The sequence below is a fragment of the Thamnophis elegans genome, chromosome 1 (assembly GCF_009769535.1).
Source record: "Thamnophis elegans isolate rThaEle1 chromosome 1, rThaEle1.pri, whole genome shotgun sequence".
In the NCBI taxonomy this organism is placed as follows: domain Eukaryota; kingdom Metazoa; phylum Chordata; class Lepidosauria; order Squamata; family Colubridae; genus Thamnophis; species Thamnophis elegans.
In genome coordinates this window covers 167,065,949-167,092,823 of record NC_045541.1, presented here as the reverse complement: position 1 = coordinate 167,092,823, position 26,875 = coordinate 167,065,949, and the positions used below count along the sequence as shown (strand labels likewise).

The window sequence follows — 26,875 nt, the reverse complement described above, 5'->3', positions numbered from 1 at the left end:
AGGACTAAAAAGGACCCTACGAACAAACCGGAAGTCCGTTCCCGAACTTCCGGTTTGCCCATAGGGCCGTTTTTTCAGGGAAGCTCCTGAAGCCTCCAGAGGGCCTCGGGGGGGGGGGGCAGGGGAGGCTCTTTTCGCCCTCCCCAGGCTCCTATAAAGCCTCTGGAGCATGGGGATGGCGAAAAATGGCTTTAAAAAAAAGCTAAAGTCAGTTGGCCAGTGTGCGCATGCGCGCTGGCCAGCTGACAGGGCAACGCCTCGCGTGCCCTGACAAATGGCTGCGTGTGCCACCTGTGGCACGCGTGCCATAAGTTCGCCATCCCGGGTATAAGCTGCCAGCCAGAGGGTCCACTGGAAAAGAGGTGTCAAAAAGTCAAGATGGCGGCCAAACAAAACTGTGCAAACAAAACCCCACCAGCTTTTTTAACTGCATGTATAAAGAGCAGGGCTTTGACTACATAGTTGTGGGTGCAATCTTGACTTTTTTGACCCCTCTCCTCCATAGACATTCATGCCAGCAGTAATCAGATCAGAGGTGGCATTCAGCAGGTTCTAACCAGTTTTGGAGAACCAGTAGCGGAAATTTTGAATAGTTCCGGAGAATCGGTAAATACCATCTCTGACTGGCCCTGCCCCCATCAATTCTCTGCCTCCCGAGTCCCAGCTGATTGGGAGGGAATGGGGATTTCGCAGTATCCTTCCCCTGGAGTGGGGAGGGAATGGCGATTTTACGGTATCCTTCCACTGCCACGCCCACCAAGCCACGCCCACAGAACCGGTAGTAATTTTTTTTTGAATCCCACCACTGAATGAGATAAATAACCAATCGGGAAGCCCAGCAAAAAAAATACAACATAAATCTTTCTTTCTTAGTCTCTCTCATCAAATTTCAGTTCAGCTCAACCAAGGCTCTATTCAGAGGCAGATGGACATATAGGCTATTTGGCTACACACACATGATGAGCTTGCTTTGCGGGCCCTAAATGGTTTTACGTGAAGCCACGATTTGCTTAATCGCAGTTGCTGAATATGTAAATGATTTCAGTTCATCAATCATGTTATGCCACAGAGAGGTATCCACCATAACTATGAGTCGATGTCTACTAATTCAGAAACGGAGAACGTTTTCTGGTATTGAGGTGACACACTATGTGTTTCAATGTGTTTTAAGCATGTGTGCTTAAAACATTAAACGGCCAGAATATTGCGAGGCTTGCTCCAAATCTTGTAAGATTACATACAAAGGCTTTTGTGGTCCTTTCGGAATCTCTAGGAATATAAAAACTTGATCAAAATGACCATGGGATGCTGCAATGGTCGTTAAGTGTGTAAAATGGTCATAAGTTACTTTTTTCAGTGCCAGTGTGAGTCTGAACAGTCACTAAACGAATAAAACAAATTATTTGGAACTTTTTGGAACCACTTGAATCTCATATTGATCGTGCAGGAAGGAGATCGGATATGGCTTGGCTATCAGCAAGAAAAATCATTCATTAGATTTATACCCCACTTTGTCCAGGAGTTGAAGGCAAGGCACCTATGGATCTGCCTTCCTTGTTATCTCCAAAAACCAATGTAGATGAGGCTGTGTGTGCCTGTTCAAAGCCTCCCAATGAACTTCCAGGTCAGAGGTCAAATTTAAAACCTGGCTTTTTCTATTTGTCTATTTGTCATCCAGCAGCATATCACTTATGTCATAGTTCAGTATTTCTCAACCTTGACGACTTTAAGTCCTGGACTTCAACTCCCAGAATCCCCCAGCCAGCACAGCTGGCTGGGGAATTCTGGAAGTTGAAGTCCACAGGACTTAAAGTCGTTAAGGTTGAGAAACACTGTCATAGTTAATGTACACCGCTACCTTTCCCCCAGGTAGTCCTCGACCTATGGCCACAACTGAGCCCAAAATTTCTGATGTGGAGATAGTTGTTAAGTGAGCTTTGCCCCATTTTACCACCTTTTGTGCCACAATTGTTAAGCGAACCACTGCAGTTGTTGAGTTAGTAACCGAGTTGTTAAGTGAATCTGGCTTCCCAAATTGACTTTGCTTGTCAGAAAGTTGCAAAGAGGAGAACAATGGCTGACCCCGGGAGACTGCAATAACCATCATAAATACGAGTCGGTTGCCAAGCATTTGAACTTTGATCACCTGACCATGGGATGCTGCAATGGCCGTTAAGTGTGAAAAATGGTCATAAAAGTAACTTATGATGCCATTGTAAGTTTGAACAGTCGCTAAACGAATTATTGTAAGTCAAGGACATCCTGTATATGGCCAGGCTGGGCAGATAAGCTGGGGAACTCAGCCACCCATTGTACTCTACGGCCATGTAGGTTGTTGAGGATGGCGTGAGGGCGGGTGGGGGAGGGATTTCCATCACTGAACATTAATCATTTGCTATGCAGAGAGCTCCGGCAGCGCTCCCTGAAATATTGATACAAGTGGCACCTGGCCAGTTTGTGGGCAACATCTAGGACAGTTAACCCCTGCTGGCCTGTGGGAGAGGGAGAGGTGGGCAAGGCCAAGGGCTGCTGGCCTCAGCGTGTGTCAGAAGAAAGGTGGTCCAAAAAGAATGCGGTTCCCATGGAAACAGGCAGGGAGGAGAGCTGGATGTGTGGTACAGCACCGCGTGGCCACCTAGCAAGGAAAACAGCAGAAGCAAACGCCGCATGACTCCTCTTAGGCAATTTCTCGCTCACAAAGGATCCAAAGCATATTCTCCAGGGGAGCAACGGGAGGGGGGCACACACACACACACACACACACACACACACACACACACACACACAGAAGAAGGAATAACAGAAGGGTTTGAGTCTAGAAAATTAAAATGTAATTTTTCTTTTACCCTTCCTCTCTCTCCCTTTCCCCCCATCCCTCTATCTCACTCCCTTCCTCTCTCTTCTCTTTCTCTCCCCACCCCCTATCCCCCAAATTTTATAGATAATTAGACCGGATTTGAATGCAAGGTATATTTGGTTCATTTTTATTTAAACAAAAGCGTTTTCGTTTCTCGTTTCCCCTTAACGGAATCAAATTAATGAATCCAATTATGGATTAAAATAAATAAATAATTGGATCTTGTTCAATTCTTTGGTTTTACTAGTGTCTGTTTATCTTCTAAATCTTGGGGGCTAAACCTGTGTTTAATAATGTATTTAATAATGCCTGCTTAGCCTAGCTTCTAATTAGAGGCCGTTGGTTCTGTTCTTTTTCTTCCTCAGACTATTGTAGAAGAGCTGAACATCGACAATGAAATAACTGCATTTCACTCTTGATAAGAGAGGGAACAGCTCTCTTAGCAGTCAGTCCTTCCCTTGATTTAAATCTTATCTGTAAAAATAAAATAAAAAATAGACTACAATTTAAAACAGGTGTGTCCAACCCACAGCCCATGGGCCAGCTAGTAATGCAGCCCCACCAGATAAAAACTGAAGGCAGTTTGTTATTTGTGCAGATTAACTATATTATATATTTTACATGCGACTCAAAACAATTCGTTTTCACTCAATGTAGCTCAGGCAAGCCAAAAGGCTGGACACTCATGATTGGAAAAGCTTTCCAAAAAGGAGGCAGAAAAATTCAAAAACCTCACAGACATGTCATATTTAACTATATACTATTTAGGAACAAGGAGGTTCAATTTGATATAATGAAAAACAGCCATTCATATACCAGCTGGCCCATGAACAGGGCACAATGGGACAGCCTACCTCTATTAGTTATTTCTTAATAACTGGTATTTAGATGTAGACTTTCTCAGTCCTAGGAAGAAGGCAATGGCAAATCAGTTTTGAAATCTTGCCAAGAAAACTGCAAAGATTTGTCCAGGATGTTGCCAGAAGATTGACTCGAGGCCATGTGTGTTTGCATATGCATGCACAAACCCACATATAGACGACTACCCTTGAATATGAATTGTTTATTAATTCTAATATTGACTACATTGAATAAGTGCTAATCAACCTGCCAAAGTAGAATTACTTCTTTAACTTAAAACAGGGTTTCCCAATTTTGGCAACTTTAAGATACATGGATTTTAACTCTCAGAATTCCCCAGGCAATCATATCTGAGTTGGGAATTCTGGGAATTGAAGTCCACGTGTCTTAGAGGTGGGAAGGTTGGGAAACCCTGAATTAAAAGACTTTCAAAAATTGCTTTTGCTAAGACCTGTTACAAGTGGATGGAAAACCTTGGAGTGATTAATCCAGGAATCTCTAGAAAAGATTTATAGGTAGATTTGAGAACAGGTGCCATGCATTTTCTACCTATGTGACACCTCCATATGAGGGAAACAGTGATCTATTGGCTGCTATTTACACAATTATGGATTCTGTATGCTCAGAGCAGTGGTGGGTTTCAAAAAAATTTGGAACCTCTTCTGTAGGTGTGGCCTGCTTTCTGGGTCCACTGGTGGAACCTTTTCTAACCGGTTCGGTAGATTTGACAAACCAGTTCTACCGAATAGGTGCAAACTGGTAGGAACCCACCTCTGGCTCAGAGGCACTCTTAATTCTTTAAATGCAAGTTGCTAGTGATTATATAAAAGTGTCTGGAGGTTTTCATTTATATTGCTTATGAAATACTAATCAGATGCTACGAGAAAAAGTGCTGGAATGCTACTTCCTCCAGAACCAGAACCAGGGCAGGTTTTGTTTAAATAGTAGAGAAGCATTTGGGTAACTCTCATTCATTGCCCTGTCCTGATCAGTCACCATCAAGATGGGCATTTCTACCCTCAGGTGTGACTCACTATTATTTACTTCAGGTGAATGGTTATTGGGCTGTGGAACAAAAGAATACACATGCAAATCATCTTGAAATGTTTAGGGGTCATTCAAGGATTAACTGGTGTTTGATGGCACTGTCTTAACAGATTAACACAGTTGGAAGGGACCTTGTAGATCATCTAGTCCAACCCCCTACCCAAGCAGGAGGCCCTGGCCTACACCATTTCTGACAAAGCTTCCAGTGATGAAGCTCCCACAACTTCCGAAGGCAACTTCTGTTCCATTGGTTGATTACTCTCACTGTCAGAAAATTTCTCCTTATTTCCAGGTTGAATCTCTCCTTATTCAGTTTCCATCCATTGTTCCTTGTCTGGCCTTTGGAAAATAGGTTGACCTCTCCTCCTCTGTGGGAGCCCCTCAAATATCAGAACACTGCTATCATGTCTCCCCTGGTCCTTCTCCTACATCATCCACATTGGGATTGACAGGATGTCTGCAGTTTGGTATCACAACAATCGTCCCTTGCGTTCAGAATATGGATGAAACAGAATTCCTTTATGGGTTGTTTCAGCTGGTCACCTTCAATATTCCAAGTGAATGGCTTTCACCTCTCTTCAAATTACTTTCATCTCTCTTTCACTACATTCACTTTGGTCTCATCCAGGAGGCCCTCCAAAGTCTAAAGAACACAGCATCTGAACGACCGTACGCACAATCGGCATCAGCCTCACGCACTGTACTCACATAATCATGGAAAGCTTTGGCCTCACTTGAGTGCTCACAGGTCTCTCGCCGATCCGGTGCTGCACAGTATAGGTCCCAAAACACACTATGGGATAGGAAGGGAAGGAGGAGAAAGAGAGGCATCGTTAATATGGACTTGGGACCTTTGGGAAGAAGAGGACAGAATAAAAGGAACTTAAAGCTCCCCATGATTTCATTGCACCCAAATTTAGCGCCACTTGTGGTTCTCCAGATGTTGCCATATTAGACCTTTCATGTTCCCTGGCTATGGCGGAGCTGTTGAAAGTAGAAGTTCTAGAAAAGCATGTGCTAGAGGTCCATAACTTAACTGGGAAATCCTAGAAGAAATCTGGACTGTTGGCATGTAGATTATTTGCTTTCAAAGATTAATTCACTGATTTGCCCAGATCTGACCAAGAATGTGGATTCGGGTTCCAGGAAGAGCAGCTTCTCCCAGCAGCTTTAACTGAAATACCAAGGCCTTGATGTGGCACTTCCACATAAAGTATTGGAACCCAACCAAGGTTATCAGCTAACCAAGGCACAGAAGCAAATGCTTGGAATTGCAGGCAATATAACCCAACAGAGATTATCTTTCTCCAGGCTCATTTTCTCAATTTAAAAGTTTATACAACTTCCTAAAATCTGAAGGTGTCCGGTGGCACCTTTTCAGACCAATATATTTTGTTAAAACAAAAGCTGTTCCACTAAAAGGGCGCTATCAGTCTCCTAATTTTTGGCTATCCCAGACTAACAGCTCTGTTCTCACAATGGGCAATAGGCTCTCCCTCCCTCCTCTATGTATGTCTGTATCAGTGGTGGGTTCCGGATTCCGTTCCAACTGGTATGGTTGGAACAGCCCTGGCGTCACCCACATGCACGCGCACAGTGCATGCGTGCTTTGTAGCATCAAATGATGCTTCTGCAAGCCTCCGCAACGCTTCAGCTGCTCAGCGGAGCATCGCACAGGCGGTGTACGCACCATGTGCGTGCGCAGAAGTGCCAACAGCTTTAAAGTAGCATGGGTGGGTGGGCCCTCCAGAGCACTGTACCGGAACGGTACCCGGTGCTCCGGACAGGATCCAGTACGCCCGTACCGGGGCGTACCCGCCTGCAACCCACCACTGGTATGTATGTATATGTATATACGTACATCTCTATGTATGTATGTGTGTGTGTGTGTGTGTATGTATATATGTGTATACACATACATACATACACAACACACAATTAAAGGTTCCCCTCACACATATGTGCTAGTCGTTCCCGACTCTAGGGGGCGGTGCTCATTTCCATTTCAAAGCTGAAGAGCCAGTGCTGTCCGAAGACGTCTCCATGGTCATGTGGCCAGCATATTTAAATAACAAAGGTGCATAGAACACTGTTACCTTCCCACCAAAGGTGGTCCCTATTTTCTACTTGCATTTTTATATGCTTTTGAACTGCTAGGTTGGCAGAAGCTGGGACAAGTAAAGAGAGCTCACTCCATTACGCAGTACTAGGGATTTGAACTGCTGAATTGCCGATCTTTCTGATCGACAAGCTCAGCGTCTTAGCCACTGAGCTACCACATCCGTTCTCTCTCTCTCTCTCTCTCTCTCTCTCACACACACACACACACACACCACTTCCTATATAATCTGTTTTCTGGGTTCAGAAAAATACTGAACCGATCTAAGCAAATGGAATGACGCACGTCCTGCTCTGTTACCCCAAATGTTAAATCTAACCTCAGCTCAATCTGGGATCTGAATGCTAAATGCCTTAGCTCTTCTTAAGAATTTTTTTTTTCAGAATGTAACCAACTAGACTGAGAATTGTGGTTAATTAAAGGTCAGGGGCAATGTAAAAAAAGTCAAGATGGCAACTACGATGTACATAAAAAAGGAACAGGGTCTCAATTATGAGGGCAGAGTCACCATCTTGACGTTTTTGACAACTCCTGGTCCAGCAAACATAATGCTTTCTGATAGTCTATCCATGAACTGGTGCTTGCACCCAGGGTGGACAGTAGTTTTGAGGTCAGAACCCCACCAGCTGGTGATTGTGTAACAGAATTTAAATCAGAAGTGAATCCCTGGAGCAATGATGTTACTGAAAGCACTCTATGAGGGAAGTGAGCGGTCTCTAAATATCATTAATACATTGAAGAGAGAAGTAGGAAGAGAAAGGGAGAGAAATAAAGAAGGAAAGAAGGAAGGAGGGAGGGAGTTGTGATCCTCAGCACCTCCAGAATGATGATCAAACTGTAATTTTTAATGCAACAGGAGGACAGAATGGTTAAATAAATGGCTGGAAAGTTATTATTACTTATGTTTAATTTTAAATAAAGTGAAAGCTGATTTATTTATTTTTTTCAGAGCAAAGGACTGTCTTGGGCTACCCAAAGGGGACATACAGCCTTTCTTTGGGCCAGAAGAAAACAGCAATTCTCCATCTTACAACCAGAATGCCAGGAAAAGAATCTCTGTGCAGAAACTGCCAGAAGACCCTGGCAGCTGCCCCTTAGCTACCAGATGCAGAAGCCGGGCAGTCAGCTACTGTCAAGAGAATGAAATGAAATTCCATCCCTCCCTTTGATGATACCTGCTCTCCTCTATTTCTACCAACTTCATCTTGCGATCCAACGGGTCAGACAGGTTGACAGGGGACACCACAAATCCACCAGACTATTGGGCTGATATCAAACTTCCTGGCCAGGGTCATGAGCTGTAGATGCGGGCACCGCAGGCTCCCATCCAAACGCTAACAAAGCGAGGCTCTGTCTTCGGGCGAGGATCTGTCCTTTTGTAGTTGTGCAGATGCCCAAGCCACCCAGTGGCCAAATGCCCACTTCACATGCCTTTGACCTTCTCCCTTTAGCTTCGGAAGGGTTAAGCCCAGCAGCCTGGAATCCTCTCCTTGCTTGTTTCAGCCTCCAATAAATCAGGCTGCTTGTTGGGTTTCTGGGAAGCAGTCCCCTGTCCCCGTGGGAGAGGAGTCACGTGATCTCCGCTGCCGCTGCTGTTGCGTGGGGCCTCTCCCCTTGTGGTCTTTCTGCAAAGTCTTGGCGGAGGTGGGGGGGGGGGGAGAGGAGCATAACTATCCCCCTAGTGTCTGCCAAGAATGCCGAGTTGCCAAGAATGTTTAGAGGGACAAGGAAAATTAGCCACGGACCTGGAATTTCTATCTCGCCATCAAGCATATGTATCTGTAGATTTATGCACGCAGGCTTCACTTTGGCCATGATTCCTGCTGTAAATTTAGAAAGCCCAGGAAGACCTGCTCATAAACTACACCCAACGATGGTAAAATGAGGCCGGGACAATTGTAATTGCACCCTGTTGTGGCGAAGCCCAGCGACTGTCTTAGTTACGTGGTGTGATTCATGCTGTCACGTTGAGCCACCATTTTGTTCTCCTGTTTGGGAATTGCAATGAGAAGCACACAATGTGTCTCGATAACCTGCATTTAGCTTTAAGGTGTTGTATGAGCGAGCCATTCTGTCACCAAGGGCAAGTAATTTTGGGGGTACTCCAGAATGAGGTTGATTTATTTTTAATTCATCAAATTCATATGCCGCTGGCTGGGGAATTCTGGGAGTTGAAGTCCGGACATCTTCAGATTGCCAAGGTTGGGAAACACTGTGCTAGACAACTATTAACAACCTGTCCCAAAGGTGCTTTTTTTCAAGAGGCAACTGGGCTTTCTTGTCTTTCTTTGAATTCCTTTTGCTTCTCATTCAAGAAGCTTCTTCAGCTCTGCCTGGATGGTGGGGAATGGGAGGATTTATACTTCTTGCAGACAGCTGGTCAAAAAAAATGCAAATGATGTCTCCAAGGAGCATAAATCCTTCCATTCCCCACCATCCAGAGCTGAAGAAGCTTCTTAGATGAGAAGCAAAACGTCTTTAAAGAAAAACCAAAAAGTTGAATTGAATTGAATTGATTATATTTCTATGCCGCCCTTTTCCCTTAAGGGGACTCAGGGTGGCTCACAATCCAAGTCAGGGAAGGGGGTACAGATAAGGAATAAAAAAGACGAACAGAACAATACACAATTTAAAAGCACACAACAATCATACCATTCGAGGGGGGGGGGAGCTCTTTAGCCCCAGGCCTGTGGGAACAGCCAGGTTTTAAGGGCTTTGCGGAAGGCCTGGAGGGTGGTGAGGGTTCGAATCTCCACGGGGAGCTCGTTCCAGAGGGTCGGAGCAGCCACAGAGAAGGCTCTCCTCCGGGTGGTCGCCAGTAGGCATTGGCCGGCGGATGGAATTCGGAGGACGCCTAATCTGTGGGATCTAATCAGTCTATTGGAGGTAATTGGCAGCAGGCGGTCACTCAAGTACCCAGGTCCAATACCATGAAGGGCTTTATAAGTGACGACTAGCACCTTGAAGCATATCCGAAGACCAAGAGGCAGCCAGTGCAGCTCGCGGAGGATAGGTGTTACGTGGGTGAACCGAGGTGCACCCATGATCACTCGTGCGGCTGCATTCTGGACAAGCTGAAGTCTCCGAATGCTCTTCAAGGGCTGCCCCATGTAGAGCACGTTACAGTTCCATTATCTCTTGCAAAAGTAACTTTGGGACAACCATGACCTGGATGACTGAGAATCTCCATAGATATTAACATCCTGCTTCTCAGTTGCAAACAAAAATCAGTCCCACTTCCAATCTTGAAAAATAGCTCTATTATCCAAATAAGTTGGGGTGGGGGTGGGGTGGATTGGCATATATGATGCCTGGGAAGCCCCATTAAATTCACCCGGGCTTACTTCCTGGTATACGAGCCCAAGATTATTGCAGCCTTTTGCATGTTACTCTGAGCTGGCCTTCCCTGAATTTTGCAGGGGCTCATTTCCGAGAGCCTATCAGCCGTTTTGCTGGGATTTTGCTGAAACAAATGCGTACCTGCCTTGAAATAAATGTGTTCATGACCAAAATAACAAGCTGGTGTATGCAGTAACTTGTAATTTTATATAGCAAATGAGATTGCTAGAAGGAAGAGACTTCTCTCTTTCCACTTCTTATTGCAGTAACAAGGATCACAACAACCTAAAAGATAGGATATCTCAAAAGCTCAGCCCTTGCTTAAAATGACCTGGGGCATTGGGAGGAGAGGAATTTCGGTTTTATCACCCAAAAGGCTAATGCTGCCAATGAAGGCGGATCAAATTGCAAGGAGGAAAAAGAGATTTCTGTGCTTGCTTTTATTCCCCCGTGTGCTTTTTTTTTGGGGGGGGGGGAGGAATTGTGATTCATTTTACAATATTTATCACTTGAGCCGGTCCTGATTCTCTGGGCAGGATACAATAAAGACAAAGCAAAAATACAAATTTAATATCAACAATTTAAAGACTATAATCCCAAAACATCTGCAAACCTTTAATCTAATCTAATCTAACCGTTGAACATCTACTGAAACTAAATTATTTTGACTTGTTTACAAAATGCCAGCAAGTTCAGAAACTTCTGTACCTCCGAGAGAAAGTATTTCTAATGTGAGGGCCACCACTGAGAAGGCCTGTCACAAGGTCAATAAGGCCCATACTTTATAAGAAAAACATTCCTGCAACAGGTCCTCTCTAGAGGACCACACGGGAGGGCAGTTTTAATTTGTTGCCTAAATACCCTGGTGTTGCTCTACAAAGCATAATACAAAATTTGTCTGAATATATGTGTGTGTGTGTATTGCTATACAGAACAGCATTAAGTGCTCTGAATACACTATCAGAAGAAACATTTCATTCTATGATGGATCTCATTTATCGAAAATGATTGATAGATGGAATCTCATCCTTCCTAAATGGTAAGAGAAAATATAGGTAATTCTTGTTTAGCGACCACGAATGGAACCAGCAACTCAGCTGTTAAGCAAAGTTGTTGCTAAATGAAACCATGACTGTGCTTATGATCTTACTTCAGTTTTCCTTTGCTTTACAGACCTGCAAAGACCTTTCCACCACTACTGTAATTAGTCACTAAACAAGACACTCACTAGATAAGGACTACCTGAATTTCACTTCTGTAGTTGGTTTCCTTTTGACCCTAATTGGAATCAAATGGGGAGGGGGGCGGGGGGGGAGAAAGAGAGAGAAAAGAACATACTGTAGATATTCTTGGACAGAGAATCAAGAATTGAGAAACTGCTAATCAAGACTCAGCAAATAATAAAACTATACTTTTGTTAGCTACTGAATATTATATACACAGAGATACATACCTATGTGTATACATGCATGTGTCTTTGTGTATAGGTAACTGAGTTTACAATGCTTAATCCTTCAAACCAAATACTGTATATACTTTGCCACAAACAATAAATTAGATGTCAGGAGGAAGATAAATACCTTGCAATGCATATGATATCAGGCAGATAAAGGAAAATCTAATCATTTCAACAGTACATCTGTGCATTTCTGACACTTTTAATGAACTGTCTCTTTATTATACCATGATGCCGCCAAATCTTATTGCTGTATTGTCCCTTGATCCAAAACTCTTGATTCTCATGAAGGGCAATAGAGAAATATGCCACCAAAAAGAAAGATTCAGAGAGAAACAGAGAGGAAGGCAAAAAAGAAAGAAAGCGACTATGTAAAAAAAGAAAGGGAAAAAAAAAGAAAGGGAAAGGGGAAAGAGAGGGAAAACAAAGAAAAGGAATTTGTGCGTATGCTTTTTTAAAAAAAACGGGAAGGATGCAATGAGAGAAAAGTGTAGAAAATGTAGCTGCAGCACGATCGCGTACATAATAAAACAAAATCAGACCCTTGGAAAAAAAGAGAGGGATGTGGTGGGAGGGAGGGAGGGAGGGAAGGCAGTTGGAAGAAGGCAGATGCTCTAAACAGCCCATCCGTCTAAAGCTGAAGAGCTGGCCAAGTTTTGAGACTGGGGCAGGGGGAGTCAGCGTAGTGGGAGAGGGGGGATGTACAGCACTTCATCCATCATGCCCTCCCAGACTCTCTTCCCACTGCACAGGGAACCCTCCCCCTTTATCCCTGTGATAAGAGCCAAAGGTTGGGGGGGGAGGGGGGACGGACACTTATCAAGCCAGATCTCCATTGCCGCCACCCCCAGTTAGGTCCCTGGAATATTCTGCCTCTGGATTCCTCCAAATCACATCCATGTGTAGAAGCTGGAGCCAGACGCCGCAACGGACAGGGGGGTTTCCGGGAAGGAGTATGCGTTGAGAGGGGGAAAGCTCTTGAATGGGTTCCAGTTGTGCCTGAAGCCAACAACAAGAATTGGGAGGAGGGGGCGACTTTTACGCTTGGGACTGAAAGAGCAAAAATCCGGCAGACACGCATACCGACGTGCACACGCGTACCCTTCCCCAGTCAACGCCTCTTCCAAGGGTATCCAAAATTCTCTACCTTCCGGGAACTTTCTCCACCCTATTTTCTCTGCCAGCAAACTTTCCTGCAGAAGGCAGGAAAAATAAAGATGGGCGTGGTGGGGCCTGCATGCGGGTATCTGTGTATATGTACGGAGAGATTGCACAAGCTACCTATGTTATAGGAAATTTGGCAACTCGATGCCATTTCTTCTGCCATCATCCCAACTTCTCAGGTTTTTCCACATGCTCTATTTCAAACTGCATGAAGGACTAGTAAGTTAAAACCTGTTCCATGTTTTTTTTTTGAAGGAATGCAGATACTCTCAGGATCCTGATTGATCCTTCCTTCCTTAGAATAGAATAACAGAGTTGGAAGGGACCTTGGAGGTCTTCTAGTCAACCCTCTGCTCAGGCAGGAAACCTTACACCATTTCAGACAAATGGCTATCCAACATCTTCTTAAAAATGTCCAGTGTTGGAGCATTCACAACCTCTGGAGCCAAGTTGTTCCACTGATTAAATTGTTCTAACTGTCAGGAAATTCCTCCTTAGTTGTAAGTTGCTTCTCTCCTTGATTAGTTTCCACCCATTGCTTCTTGTTCGACCCTCAGGTGCTTTGGAGAAGCACCTGAGGGTAGCCCTAACCCTAACCCTTCCTTCCTCTTTATTATTATTTATTTTTAATTTGTTCATCTCATGGCAGCATCCATACTTAATACTTCCCTCCCGTGAGTTGTTGAGAGGGAACAATTGGTCCAAAGTCATCCATCTGGCTTTCCTGCCTAAGGCAGAACTAGAATTCCTGATTTGTAGCCTGCACCTTAACTGTATAGCAAATTGGCTCTTGAGCCCAGCTGAGAATACGGAGAGTCCACCCTTACCCATTGCCTTGTTTGGCAACTGTTAGAAATTATGACAGTGCTGAAAAAGTAGGACTTGCAACCAGTCCTCAAAATTAAGAGCTGTCACAAAGTCCCCAGTCGCAACCAGTGTGCATTCTGCACTAGCTGTAGTGCCCCACAATCACATGATTGCCAATGGTGAGCTTCAGTGCTGGCTTCCAACAAACAAAATCAGTGGGGAAGCTGGCAGTAAGTCACAGACCACATGATGCTATGCTTAAGGATTCACCATTATTTGCTTAATGATTGCATTAAGAAATGATGTTGCACAACTGACTCAGTCACATGATATTTCACTTAACAACTGTGTCACTTAGCGGTGGAGTCAATGGTCCCAACTGAGGTTACAAAGTGAGGTCTACCAGTACATTCTGAGAAGCAGGATAGGGTGAATGTTTGTTGGCCTTGGTTTGTTCATGGCCATTATCTTAAATGGGAAATCCTTGTTCTCAAATAATGGTGTTACCAAAGAGGAAAAGAAACTTGCTCAGTAAAGTTTCTGAGAAAGTTTCTGAGTTCAATATCTGACAGCACTTATCCCCTTAAAAAGATCTCAACCAGGTTGTAATGGAAAAATTCTCTCCGGTCCAAGATCCTGGGAAATCTTCCATCATTCAGAAGAGCCAATAACAAATTTGATGAGCTGAGCTGATAGCCTCCTATGTTCACAGACCTGCCTTCCCGAATCTGTGTTCTCCGAACAGTTTTGGCTAGGAACTGTGGTAGGTGATGTCCAGACACTTGTAGAGTATCGTATTTGGAAAGACTGACACTGAATAATCAAGGGAATATCCATCTAGACTAGGGATGTCAAACTCATACCCAATGGGCCTGATGCGTCATGCGCTGGCCACGCCCACTGCCCTTTTAGTGAAGGGGGGAAAGTCGCAATACGTCACGTGATGATGTGTCGCCGCAAGTTTGACACCCCTGATCTAGGCTAACCGGCAGGCCTGGGGGTGATGAGTTCCCTCCCCTCTCGACATGTATGGTTGTGCGACTGTTGTTTACTTTTATTATTTGTATTTTGTTTTTTATGTTCCCCTTTCTCCCCCTTGAATTGTTCGCCGCCCTGAGTCCTCCCGGAGAAGGGCGGCATACAAATAATAAAATTCTATTCTATTCTATTCTATTCTAACCTTTCTTAACTTGGCAACTCTAAGATGTGTGGACTATCCCGGAATTGAATTCCACACATCCTAAAGTTGCAAGGTAGGAAAACATTGATTTAGACAATGCATTCCACCCACCGTCCAATTAAGAACACTGAATGCTACTCACCACCACCAGGAGTGAAGGAAGCCAGGTGGTTCTCCCAGGGTAATGTTCTTTTCCCACCGGATCTGGGGAGAAACAATAAAGTAGCAGTTAAAGAGGAAATACCAGCTTTCCCCAATTTAGCACTTCCAAAAGTGGCAGAACTACAACGCCCAGCGTTCCACTGGACCATAAAAAAAATTGCCTCCTGAACACTTTTGGGCGGATCTCATACATTTTAGGTGGCTAATCACAAAAGTAATCTGTAAATTAAACTATCAGATACCACTTTATGGAAATTTTCTGTTTTTACACAAGGGCCTTGTATACCTTTTAGTGCCAGCTGACTATGCTGCGCAAATGAAACAAACACATGAAAACATGGAATTGCTCTTGAAGCAAAACGTCTTCAAAAGAAAAAACAACAACAAGGAAGTCCAGTTGTCTTCTGAAAAAGCACCTTTGGGACAACCATGACCTGGATGACAGAATCTCTACAGGCTCCCCCATCCAGGACACCCAGTGCAACTGGAATATCTGTGGAGATCTGTAGAATGGCGGGTCTGCTGTTTGGGATGCAACTCAAATGCACCAAATACCTGGGCAAGCTCCCAGGCTACTTGATGGACCATGTCATCCCACTGGGACTGGCCTGTCCCACTTTTGCCAGCAGAAGAGGCGTTCTATAGGCCCCGTCAGACTGATTGTTCCACCTGGCGGGGTCCAGGAGAAGAGTCATCTCTGATGTTGCACCTGCCCTCTGGAGCATCTTATTTATTTATATTTGTCAAGAAGTACAAGGAAACGAGTAGGAAAAACACATGAAAAAAATGGCACAAACGAACAGATAAAAATAAGCAAAACATAGCCACAAACAAATAAAATGAGTATATGTTAAGTGGGGACAGTAGGACAGGGATGGTAGGCACGCTGGTGCACTTATGCACGCCACCTTAGGGACCTCTTAAGAAATGCATAAGGTCCACAGTAGATAGCTTAAGGGAAAAGGTATGGGGGTTAGAGGAACTAACAACAGGATCAGGTAGGGGTGTTCCACACATTTACTATTCTATTGCTGAAATTGTTTTTCCTGCAATCAAGATTAGAATTTAGTTTGTTATCTATTGATAGCCTTTGTGTTATTGCATTAGTCATTAACAGGTAGGACGTTATAGCAGATTATCTTGTGCAGTAAGCTCAGGTGAGAACGTAGATGGTGTAGTTCAAGGTTATCCAGCCCTAAAATTTCAAGCCTGGTGGTAGAAGGAATTTTATTACAGGCAGAGTAATCTTCTTGTAAAATACCTCTGGACCCTCTCTAATGCTTTAATGTCCAAAATGCAGTGTGGGTTCCCGGCAGGTGAGCAGTATTCAAGGATAGGTCTGGCAAAGGTTTTGAATGCCCTAGTTAGCAGCATAGTGCTACCAGAGAGAAAACTACGTAAAATAACTTTGACAACTCTGAACGCCTTTTTGGCAATCTCCACCCCCACCCCCCGCTTTCCCCCATGTGAGGCTGGCCCCATTTTTCCTTACTTTTCACAAGGGCGTAAAGACCTGGCTCTGCCAATTAGCTTGGGCCCCCAATGGGGGAGCATCACAATGGAGGTGGTTGATCGAGTAAGAGCAGATTCCACCTCCCCACCCCCCATTTTGCCTCTGCCTTCTCCATCGGTAGTTGGATTTTAGTGGTTGGTACCAACTTATTTATGTGTGTATATGTGTTAGTGTGTATATGCATATGTATATGTATAAATACAAAACAAGGAAGGAGGAGGAGAAGGATATATATACATATATACATATATACATATATACATATATACATATATACATATACATACATACATACATACATACATACATACATACATACATACATACATATAGTAAGCTGCCCAGAGTGGTAAGATAAATAGCTAAGATAGATAGATAGATAGATAGATAGATAGATAGATAGATAGATAGATAGATAGATAGATAGATAAATTTGCGAGACAGGAAAAAGTGGCATGTGAACCATTTATTGGCCCGACAAATAAATTTTTGCCCCTCTTCACATAAAGCTCGGACTGATGAAAAATTTTGATGAAAGCAATGAACAAGGAAGGTGAAGCTTTCTGTTATTTGACACAGATGTTTCCCAGAATAACTGATGTCAAGATTAAGGAAGGCATTTTTGTTGGATGAGATACATTATCAATGATAAGCAGTGTAATGAACTGTTAGTAGGACCAGAGAAAATAACCTAGAAAGCATTCAAGGATATAGTTGAGAATTTTCTTGGTGACAGAGTGGCAAACTACATTCAACTAGTTGACAAATTTCTTACAGCATAGAGCACCACAAGTCACTGAAGATTCATTTCCTACATCCACACTTGAACGTTTCCCCCCCAAAAGTCTAAGCTCAGTCAGTGTTGAACATGGTGAAAGGTTTCACCATGGAAAAACAGTATCAGGGGAACTAGAATCCATTAATTCTGGCTGACTACTGTTGGATATTGCTGCGAGATGTATCGACACCAAGTATAAATAAAAATCAGCAGCAAAACATTTTTAAAGGTAAAGGTTTCCCTTGCACATATGTGTTGGTCGTTTCAAAGCGGTGCTCATCTTCGTTTCAAAGCCGAAGAGCCAGCACTGTCCGTGGTCATGTGGCTGGCATGACTAAACGCTAAAGGTGCACGGAACGCTGTTACCTTCCCACCAAAGGTGGTTCCTATTTTTCTACTTGCATTTTTTACGTGCTTTTGAACTGCTAGGTTGGCAGAAGCTGGGACAAGTAACGGGAGCTCACTCTGTTATGCAGTGCTAGGGATTCGAACCGGCAAAGTTTCTGATCGACAAGGTCAGTATCTTAGCCACTGAGCCACTTCGTTCCAACACTTTTGGCCCCGTTCAAAAGCATTAATTGCAGAAGCATGGGTAAGACTCTGAGATGAAGGCTACTTGGGAAGTCCCAACAAGTTTAGAATAGTAGCAACAAAAATTAAGTAAGCCTCTTTTGAGTACAGCCCAACTCCTAGCAGCCTTACAAACATATTCATGTAGATATTTTGGCATCAACATGGAAGCAATTTGTCCTTGCTTGCCATCTTCTGGCTTTGAAAAAAACCCACCCAGATGTAATTTTCAGCCTGGGATTTCCTAGCAGTCTTCCATCCAAATAATCCAGGATACTATCACGTACCTGGCAGTAGGAAGGAATGAAATCTACCACAGGTAGTCCTCCACTTACAACCACAATTGGGACCAGAATTTCTGCAGCTAAGCAAGATGGTGGTTAAGTGAGTCATACTCAATTGCACGACCTTTTTTCTTTTTTTGTCACAGTGGCTAAGTGAATCACTGCCGTTAAGTAAACCATGCAGTTGTTCAGTGAATCCAGCTTCCCCTTACTGACTCTGCTTGTTGGAAACTGGCTGGGAAGGTTCCAAATGGCAATCACCATAACCCCAGGATGCTGCAACTGTTGTAAATACATGCTGCTTGCCAAGCCCCCGCATTCTGATTATGTGATTGTGGGAATGGTGCAACAGTTGTACGTGTGAAGAGTGGTCATAAATCCCCCTTTTTTTAGTATCACTGTGACTCTGAAAGGTCATCAAATGAATGGTTGTTAAGTCCTGTATTCTAAGACAGAGTGATGGATAGTAACATAGAAGACTGAAGATTAATTAGAAAAACTGAAAATGTTGAGACTCTAGAAAGAGTGCAGAGCAACAAAGATGATTAGGGGACCGGAAGCTAAAACATACGATGAACGGTTGCAGGAACTGGGCATGGCTAGTCTAGTGAACAGAAGGACCAGGACAGACATGATAGCAGTGTTCCAATAGTTGAGGGGCTGCCACAGAGAGGAAGGGGTCAAGCTATTTTCCAAAGCACCTGAAGGCCAGACAAGGAATAATGGATGGAAACTGGATAAGGAGAGATTCAACCTGGAAATAAGGAGAAATTTTCTGATAGTGAGAACGATCAACCCATGGAACAGAAGTTGCCTTCAGAAGTTGTGGGAACTTCATCACTGGAAGCTTTCGAGAAGAGACTGGACTGCCATCTGTCAGAAATCATGTAGGATCCTGCTTGGGCAGGAGGTTGGACTAGATCAGCTACAAGGTCCTTTCCAACTCTGTTAATCTGTTAATACTTTGCATTGAATAAATTAATGGAGGACAGGCTCTTTAATCCCTCAATGTTCTCTCCAGGTTTGGGAGAAAATATGTCTCAAAACTCCTGCAAAAAGCAACAACGGTGCAGCGTAGGAGCACCGAAGATTCCTCTAGTTGGCCTCTATGGGAAACACACTGCAGGACTAAAATGGACATTGGCTTCATCCAAGAGAGCTGTTCTTCTGTTCTTTGAAATGATAAACTCTGGCATCTGGTTCGCAAGAGAGTGGGTGTGGAGGCATCAGATCAGACTTCTGTCCTTGGGGAATTCTTTCCTTTGAATCTCTAAAGGCATTATTAAGCTATCACTGCGTTAAGATTCCCAAGGAATATTTTTTTTCTCTCTCAACTTATATGCGAATTTACTCTTTGCTCAAGGGGATTGCTCTTTGGATTGCAAATTCAGTGCTATTAAGATTTTGCAGTAGTAATAGTGTGCGAACTGTGTTTCTGAGAGACTTGAATCAAAAAGATAAAATGGAGCAAACAGAAGAACAATTCATTTTATCCAGCTCTGTCATCTGGTATCTTTCAATTATACATTTCTATTTTAACATTTTATTCAGATTTGTCTTCCCCCCTATCCCCAAGGGATGTTTTGAAGACACAAAGGAATTCCTTGAATAAAAAATATGTAACTAGGAGAAAATAAGAAAACAGAAACATGTGTTTAAATTGGGCCACTAATTGGCCACACCTGGCTTAACACCTTGACAATTAATAATTTGGCTTACTTAGTAATGGATGGGAGACCACCAGGCGATATAACACTGAGAACTAAATTGGAATGTCAAAGCAACATTCCCAAAGAAGGCAGTGCCAAACCATTTCATTAATGCTGCTAAGAAAACTACTCAAGCGAAACTTAAAATTTTAATTCTAATTGCTACACATCAAGCTGCAGTATGAAGACCTCGGCTCTGTGTTGAAAAATATTTTTAAAAAGAGATTGCAAACTTTGCCTGAAAAAAGCACCTTCAAACTTTGGTCTGTTTTGTTGTTTAATAATCCCCTCTGCAGAACCTTCAGTTTTAAAGAAAATATAGTACTTAGACTTATATATCGCTTCACAGTGCTTTTATAGCCCTCTCTAAGCGGTTTACAGAATCAGCATATTTCCCCCAACAGTCTGGGTCCCCATTTTACCCACCTCGGAAGGATGGAAGGCTGAGTCAACTTCGAGCCTAGTGAGAATTGAACTGCCAAATTGCAGCCAGCGAGCAGTCAGCAGAAGTAGCCTGCAGTACTGCACTCTAAGCACTGCACCACTAAGGCTCTCTCTATAGCCAATCTACAATGATCAAATCTAAATTGAGCTGCGTATCAATGGATATTCCTCCATCTGCTCACCTTCCCCAAGCTTTGGTTCCTATTCTTACCTCTGAGAGGAAGGTCTGTGCAGATTTCTGAGCCCCGACATGAAGGAGATATTCGTACACATACAGTGCCAACCTAGGAGAAAAAGAAGAAATTCCAATACTTTACTTAAGAACTTGTTTGCTGCAATAACACTGGCTTAATGTTCTTACTGATTTTTGTACATTTTAATGTATTTTATACGTGTCTGGCCACATGCAGGTTTTATCTTATTTGTTATGACTGCCAGTCAAAACAATGAACTGGCTGTAAATATTTAGTAACTCCACCTCAGCCCAGTGACATATGCCCAGGTTTACCCATGTAACATCTCTGTTGGGTGAGTTGCACCGGTTCCCAGTTTTTTTCTGGGTGCAGTTAAAGATGTTATTAACTCTAAAGCCCTATATGGTATACGGCCAGGTAATCTTTTCTGTGTAGTTTTCCCTAAGGTCATCTTCCTGTCCTAACCAGGTAAGGTCCTTGTAAGGTAGTGGAGGTAAGACACCCCTAAAACCCCTTGGGCAGGGGTGAAATTCAGCAGGTTCTGGAGAACCCCTAGCAGAAATTTTGAGTAGTTTGGAGAACCGGCAAATACCACCTCTGTCTGGCCCCAGAGTGGGGTGGGAATGGAGATTTTGCAGTATCCTTCCCCTCCCACGCCCACCAAGCCACACCCACAGAACCGGTAGTAAAAAAATTGAATTTCACCACTGCCTCGGGGTGTGTGTTAGCCTGTTGTGCCTTAAAGTGGTTTCTACTGTACTGCCGTAAAATGGCTTCTACTCGGCAGCGCAGTGGCGTTGCCATGGTAATGGCTTCACAGTACTCCACAAGGGGGCTCCCTCTTGTAAGGGGGAACATCCAACATTAGAAATTATGTTTGGTCCGGAGAATTTCTCCCTATAAATAAATACTCGGGCAATGCCAGGTTATCGGCTAATAAATAAATAAAAGAAGATAGAATGAGCACGCTTCCCCTAAATATTTCCATATGGTGAGAGCCAGGAAATTTGCCTTTTCCATGAAAGCCTCTGCCCTGTGGATTATTCTTCCCAGGCCTCTATTGTCCTAGCCTCCCAAAAAGCATTGACAAATTGGGTCCCCCCCCCCAAATGCTGCATAGGGAAAGGTGGGTGAGAGATTTAATGAGGAGACTGTATGAGCGAAGTTTAACTTTGGTGCCAGTTTTTAAATGTTTATGGTTTTGATAGATTTAATATATAAGTTAAGCAGCTATGCACATGTTTTAAATAAACGTTTGTAGGAAGTTAAAACCCACCCCTCTCCTAGAAAATGAAGTATTTTAGGAAAGATTAAAAAGGCAGAATATTTCCCCTAAAAAGAGAAGTAGAAACTCAGAGAGGCAGAAACTTGCCCATCGACCTTTGTTAATGGGCCATTAAGGCCCGGTCGTCTATTCTACATAACAAAGTGGATGTCTATTCTACATAACAATCATCTATCTCCTTCAGGCAGAGCATTTCATTGTCTTTCATTGCTCCACCCATCAAGTTTCAACCAAACTTAGCACACAGACAAACTACAAAGCTACCTATGACATCTGACAGCAACCAATCAGGATAACCTTCCTGTGCCCCAGAAACTTCAAAGCCCAGAGAGGGCATAAAACCAAAAAAAAAATCATTGTCTCTTCCCTTTTTTGCCCAGGATCTCAAGCCACGTGATCCTGTTCATCAATAAACCTTCTTTCCAAGCAACTTCCATGAATCCAGTGTCTCTTTCCCCACTTGGAACTGAACCCAGATGGACATTTCTTCCAACATGTATAAATACAAATAAATTAAAAGGCCTCCCCTCAGCAGTGCTGGAGATTAGAAAGGTCCTTGAAGAGGCATTGGTAGCAAAGAATTAACAGCATCATTTTGGATTATTTTGCAAGATCAGATCAAACTCCATTAATCTTGCAGCTAAGTTCCAACAAACCACGGCTTTTAGGAAATTTTCAGGAGAGATATAAAGCAATTGGGCTCATCTACATTGCCTAGTGCTGAAATTAAAGGTACATACAGTCTGAGTAAACAGAATGCCAGCTTTAATAGCAAATAACCACAGTAGCTCTGTATTTCTTTCAATCTTTCACACATCATCTTGGCTCAATTACAGCAATCTTCTGAGTTCACACATTGTACTAAAGTACCTTTGACAAACCTGTGGCTCTATGAATTATGTGCACATAGCCCTTGATGGCTTCCTATCTGACCCACTTCCTGTATTGTATTTGCATTCTGACATCTGCATTTACATTTAAGCATCTGAATAATCTGCACTGGGGCAAATGCTAGTTTGCTACTAACACCTTTCCTACCATTTTCCAGTATTTTTTTTCTTAAGCATGAGGATAAATTTGCACAGCATAAGCAATAGGAATAAGGAGGATTACATAGAATTAGAGATTTAATTATAGATGGAAACCCTGCAAATTCTAAATATATTTTGCAAAAAAAAAAAAAAATTGCCACAAGTACCAACCTGGTTTCAAATGAATGAAACCCAATCAGATCTATTGTAAAGTATCCAGGTGTCTTCAATTAAAAGCCAGAATAGCTTGAAGCATGGTATGTATTTACTTCACTTGTATCTCATTAATGTTATATCAAATACTTATATTAAACATAACAGCTTCTCTTGAACATGTAAAAATATTTTGAGGAAAATGATGGGTTTTGAACTTCCAGAAACTCACCAGAACTCTTTGGGGCATTAATTTATTTTAAATCTACTTCAGCAATTCATGAAGAATTGACTGAAAGATAATCCATAGGCGGTATTACACTTTGCAAGCATTTTAACATTAATTGTAATATTTCCAGATTGTACTGGAAATTGGCACATATTACTATTTTTGGTATCAATATCTAATTAGTTAGTCCTTGTAGTTGGAAGTTTTTGAAAAAATTGGAAAAGTCACCAATCGTTCGTAACGATTCCTGCTGTTCAGTTATTATTTTTTTTCCTAGCATGTATAAATTAATGCAGTATAAGGAACTGATTCAGTTCCTGTGCTAGCTGCCAAGATGATAGTTTAAAACACCAGAAATGTAACGTTTCCTTGGATGGGGATTATATAAAGGTATGGAAAATTATTTTAGGTCAAAAATAAAGAGCTTTGAAATATTCTAAGAACAAATTCATCCAAATCATAGTAGATTACCTTCATTTGAATAACAGTCATTTTGGCCAGGGAAACTATATATATTTATGCATTTTTCTATCTGATTACATATATGTTTATATGTGCTACCAACTTTTCTTTAATCTTTCTTTTGTAGCCTCAACCTGACATCAAAATGATCTAGGATACGGGTGTCAAACTCACTGTCTCACACTGCCATCATGTGACATTTTGCTGTTTTTTCCCTTCACAGACCTGGGGTGGGCATGGCCTGTGCATGATGCATCCAGCCCACGGGCTGCCAGTTTGACACCCCTGATCTAGGACAAGGTTTCCCAATCCCTGGCAACTTTAAAACCCATGGTCCCAGAATTCCTCAGTCAGCCATGTGGGGAATTCTGGGAGTTGAAGTCCAGACATCTTAAATTTGCCTAGGTTGGGAAACCTGATCTAGGACAAATTACACAGTGAGAGAAACCTGCAATCCAAAAGCTTCAAGAAGTAGAGAGAAATTACAGAGACAGTCTATCCATGATGAGAGCAGATATTTTTGTTCCATGCTCTTAATGCTAAAACCTGGTGAACTTTTTCCGCACAATGCATACAGTAGCTAAAGGATGAAATTGGCTATTGGAAACTGGTGCTACGGGTGTTCCCAGTGAAGTCAAAGAAGACATGATAGTGGCTATGGCTGTGGCTGTGTGGTCAAGAAGAGTCCCCAGGGAAAAAATGTCTTAGCCTCTCTATTTCCTTTACTGTCTGTTGTGACTATAGGAAGCTCATGCCACTAATCTCTCTCCCTTCCTCTCCTTCCCCATGGCTCTAGCTTCAAATGAGCCACCTCCATTTATTTTTACATTTTAATTCAGGGGTCAGCAACCTGTGGCTCTGGAGCCGCATGTGGTTGTTTCATCCCTCTGCTGCGGCTCCCTGTTGCCAGTCGCCACCACAATTTTGAGAGGAGATTCCGATTTGGGGTGGGGTGGGGGGAAGCAGGACATGGCAGGAGGAGACTCTATGGCAAGGGGTGGGTTTTCTGGTCAGCTCTACAATTGATAAGGCTTTCGGTTAGGACAGATAGAGGAAAAAGGACACCATGCTAGGAGGAAACTCTACGGTGGGGAAATGGGACTTCTGATCAGCTCCAGAATTGAAAGTGGGGGCTTCCAGTTAGGACCTTTGTGGGTCTTTGAGTGTTTAAGATTGCCAAGCCCTGCTTTAACCAAAATGAAACCCAACTAGGAACCTGTTGTCTAACAGACTGAGATGCTGTCCAAGGTTACCACTCTCAACCCCTTGGATACGTTACTCATTTTGCAAAGGTGACTTCCCAGGAGTATCTGTAAAGGTGGAGGACAAAAATTATGACGGCTGTATAGTCAAAGTTCCGCCCCTTTTATTTTATATCCCCTGAAAGGGATATGAGTCATGGTGGCACAGCGGTTAGAATGCAGTACTGAAGGCTAACTCTGCTCACACAACAGGGGTTCGATCCTGACTGGCTCAAGGTTGAGTCAGCCTTCCATCTTTCCAAGGTTAGTAAAATGAGGAACCAGATCGCTGGAGGCAATATGCTGACTCCGTAAACTGCTTAGAGAGGGATTTAAAGTATTATGGAGAGGTATATAAGTCTAAGAGCTATTGCTCTGGCTACTATCATGCTGTCATCACAGTTGTCCCCGTCAGCCACCCTAAGGTCCTGTAACCTGTGTATAGGCACTGTAATGATAACTAATTTTGTTGTGTCCCTTTGAGTCAGTCACTAGTGGCAATAGTGGAGAAATCCATGCAGTTTTCTTGCCAATATTTCAGAAGTGGTTTGTCATTGCTGCCTTTTTGCTAGGATTAAGAGAGGATGATTGACTTCAAGTCACCTGTGTGTAAAGTAGGAGTAGAACTCCGTCTCCTAGCTTCTGACCTGGCACTTTCAAATACAATTCTACACCTAAGTGGCTTCCAAGCAACAAAGTGGGTGGTGTTATGAAAAAGGGAACTGGATAAAATGCTATTAAGGACCACATTAAGGACTTACAACCATTTATTTAGCCACTGTTCAAAGTTATAACAGCACTGAAAAAAGCTGACTTGCAACCAGTCCTCACACTTACAACTGTTACGGCATTCCCATGGTCACAAGATCAAAATTCAGGTGCTTGGCACCCAGCATATTCTACCATGTTTGCAGCATCCCGTAGTATATGTGATCGCCACTTGCGACCTTCCCAGCTAGCTTCTGGCAAGCAACATCAATGGGGGAAGCCAGATTTACTTAATAATGACATAATTCACATAACAACCACAGGGCAGGGATGAAAGGCTACCAATTTTGGCCGGTTCACCTGAATCGTAGTAAAAAACACAAAAAAAGGGGGGGGGGACACTTTCTGAAGATCACATGTACCACAGCTGAGCTTAGGAACTTAAAAAAAAAACCTTTTAAGTATTTTTTTTAACTACAGGTTCTCCAACACAGGGGTGGGGTCCGTTTTTGCTTGAGGCCTGCTTGGTCAAAAATGGGGGGTGGGGGGCATTTTTGCTTCCAGGAGGCTTCCCTGAAGCCTGCTAGGCCAAAAACAGGGAGGTGGGAGGTGCTGAGAAAGAAAGAAAGAAAGAAAGGAAGGAAGGAAGGAAGGAAGGAAGGAGAAAGGAAGAAAGAAAGAAAGAAAGAAAGGAAGGAAGAAAGGAGAAAGGAAGAAAGAAATGAAGAAAGGAAGGAGAAAGGAGAAGGAAGGAAGGAAGGAAGAAAGGAAGGAAGAAAGGAAGGAAGGAGAAAGGAAGAGAAAGAAAGGAAGGAAGGAAGGAAGGAAGGAGAAAGGAAGAGAAAGAAAGGAAGGAGAAAGGAAGAGAAAGAAAGAAAGGAAGGAAGGAAGGAAGGATAAAGGAAGGATAAAGGAAGAGATAGAAAGGAAGGAAGGAAGGAAGGAAGGTGAAAGGAAGAGAAAGAAAGAAAGGAAGGAAGGAGAAAGGAAGGAGAAAGGAAGAGAAAGAAAGGAAGGAAGGAAGGAGAAAGGAAGAAAAAGAAAGAAAGAAAGAAAGAAAGAAAGAGAGGGAGGGAGGAAGGACTACAAACCTGAGTTTAGCTTCAGAGCCTATTGGAGGGTTGGAAGGGAAATGGGGCTCAGCTAGTCCAACCCTGCTCCAGCAGAACATTGTGAATTTCTGTCTTTTGATCCCCCAGTTACATGATTATATAGCCACCCCACCCAGTCACATGACCCTCACTAAGCCACGCCCACCAAGCCACACCCATAGACCTGGTAG

At 43.1% G+C, this 26,875-nt stretch overlaps 1 protein-coding gene across 4 annotated transcripts in view; it reads right to left on the bottom strand.

Annotated features, from left to right (window-relative positions):
* Positions 1 to 26,875, bottom strand: part of SSBP4 (single stranded DNA binding protein 4) — a 64,965-nt gene that overhangs the window by 23,821 nt on the left and 14,269 nt on the right. For all 4 annotated transcript variants that reach the window (XM_032238706.1, XM_032238721.1, XM_032238713.1 and 1 more), the window contains exons 2-4: positions 20,502 to 20,574; positions 14,973 to 15,034; positions 5,474 to 5,558 (exon numbers count right to left, since the gene is read on the bottom strand). In XM_032238706.1, the coding sequence (XP_032094597.1) occupies positions 5,474 to 5,558; positions 14,973 to 15,034; positions 20,502 to 20,574 (220 nt within the window). The remainder of the gene's footprint in view (positions 1 to 5,473; positions 5,559 to 14,972; positions 15,035 to 20,501; positions 20,575 to 26,875) is intronic.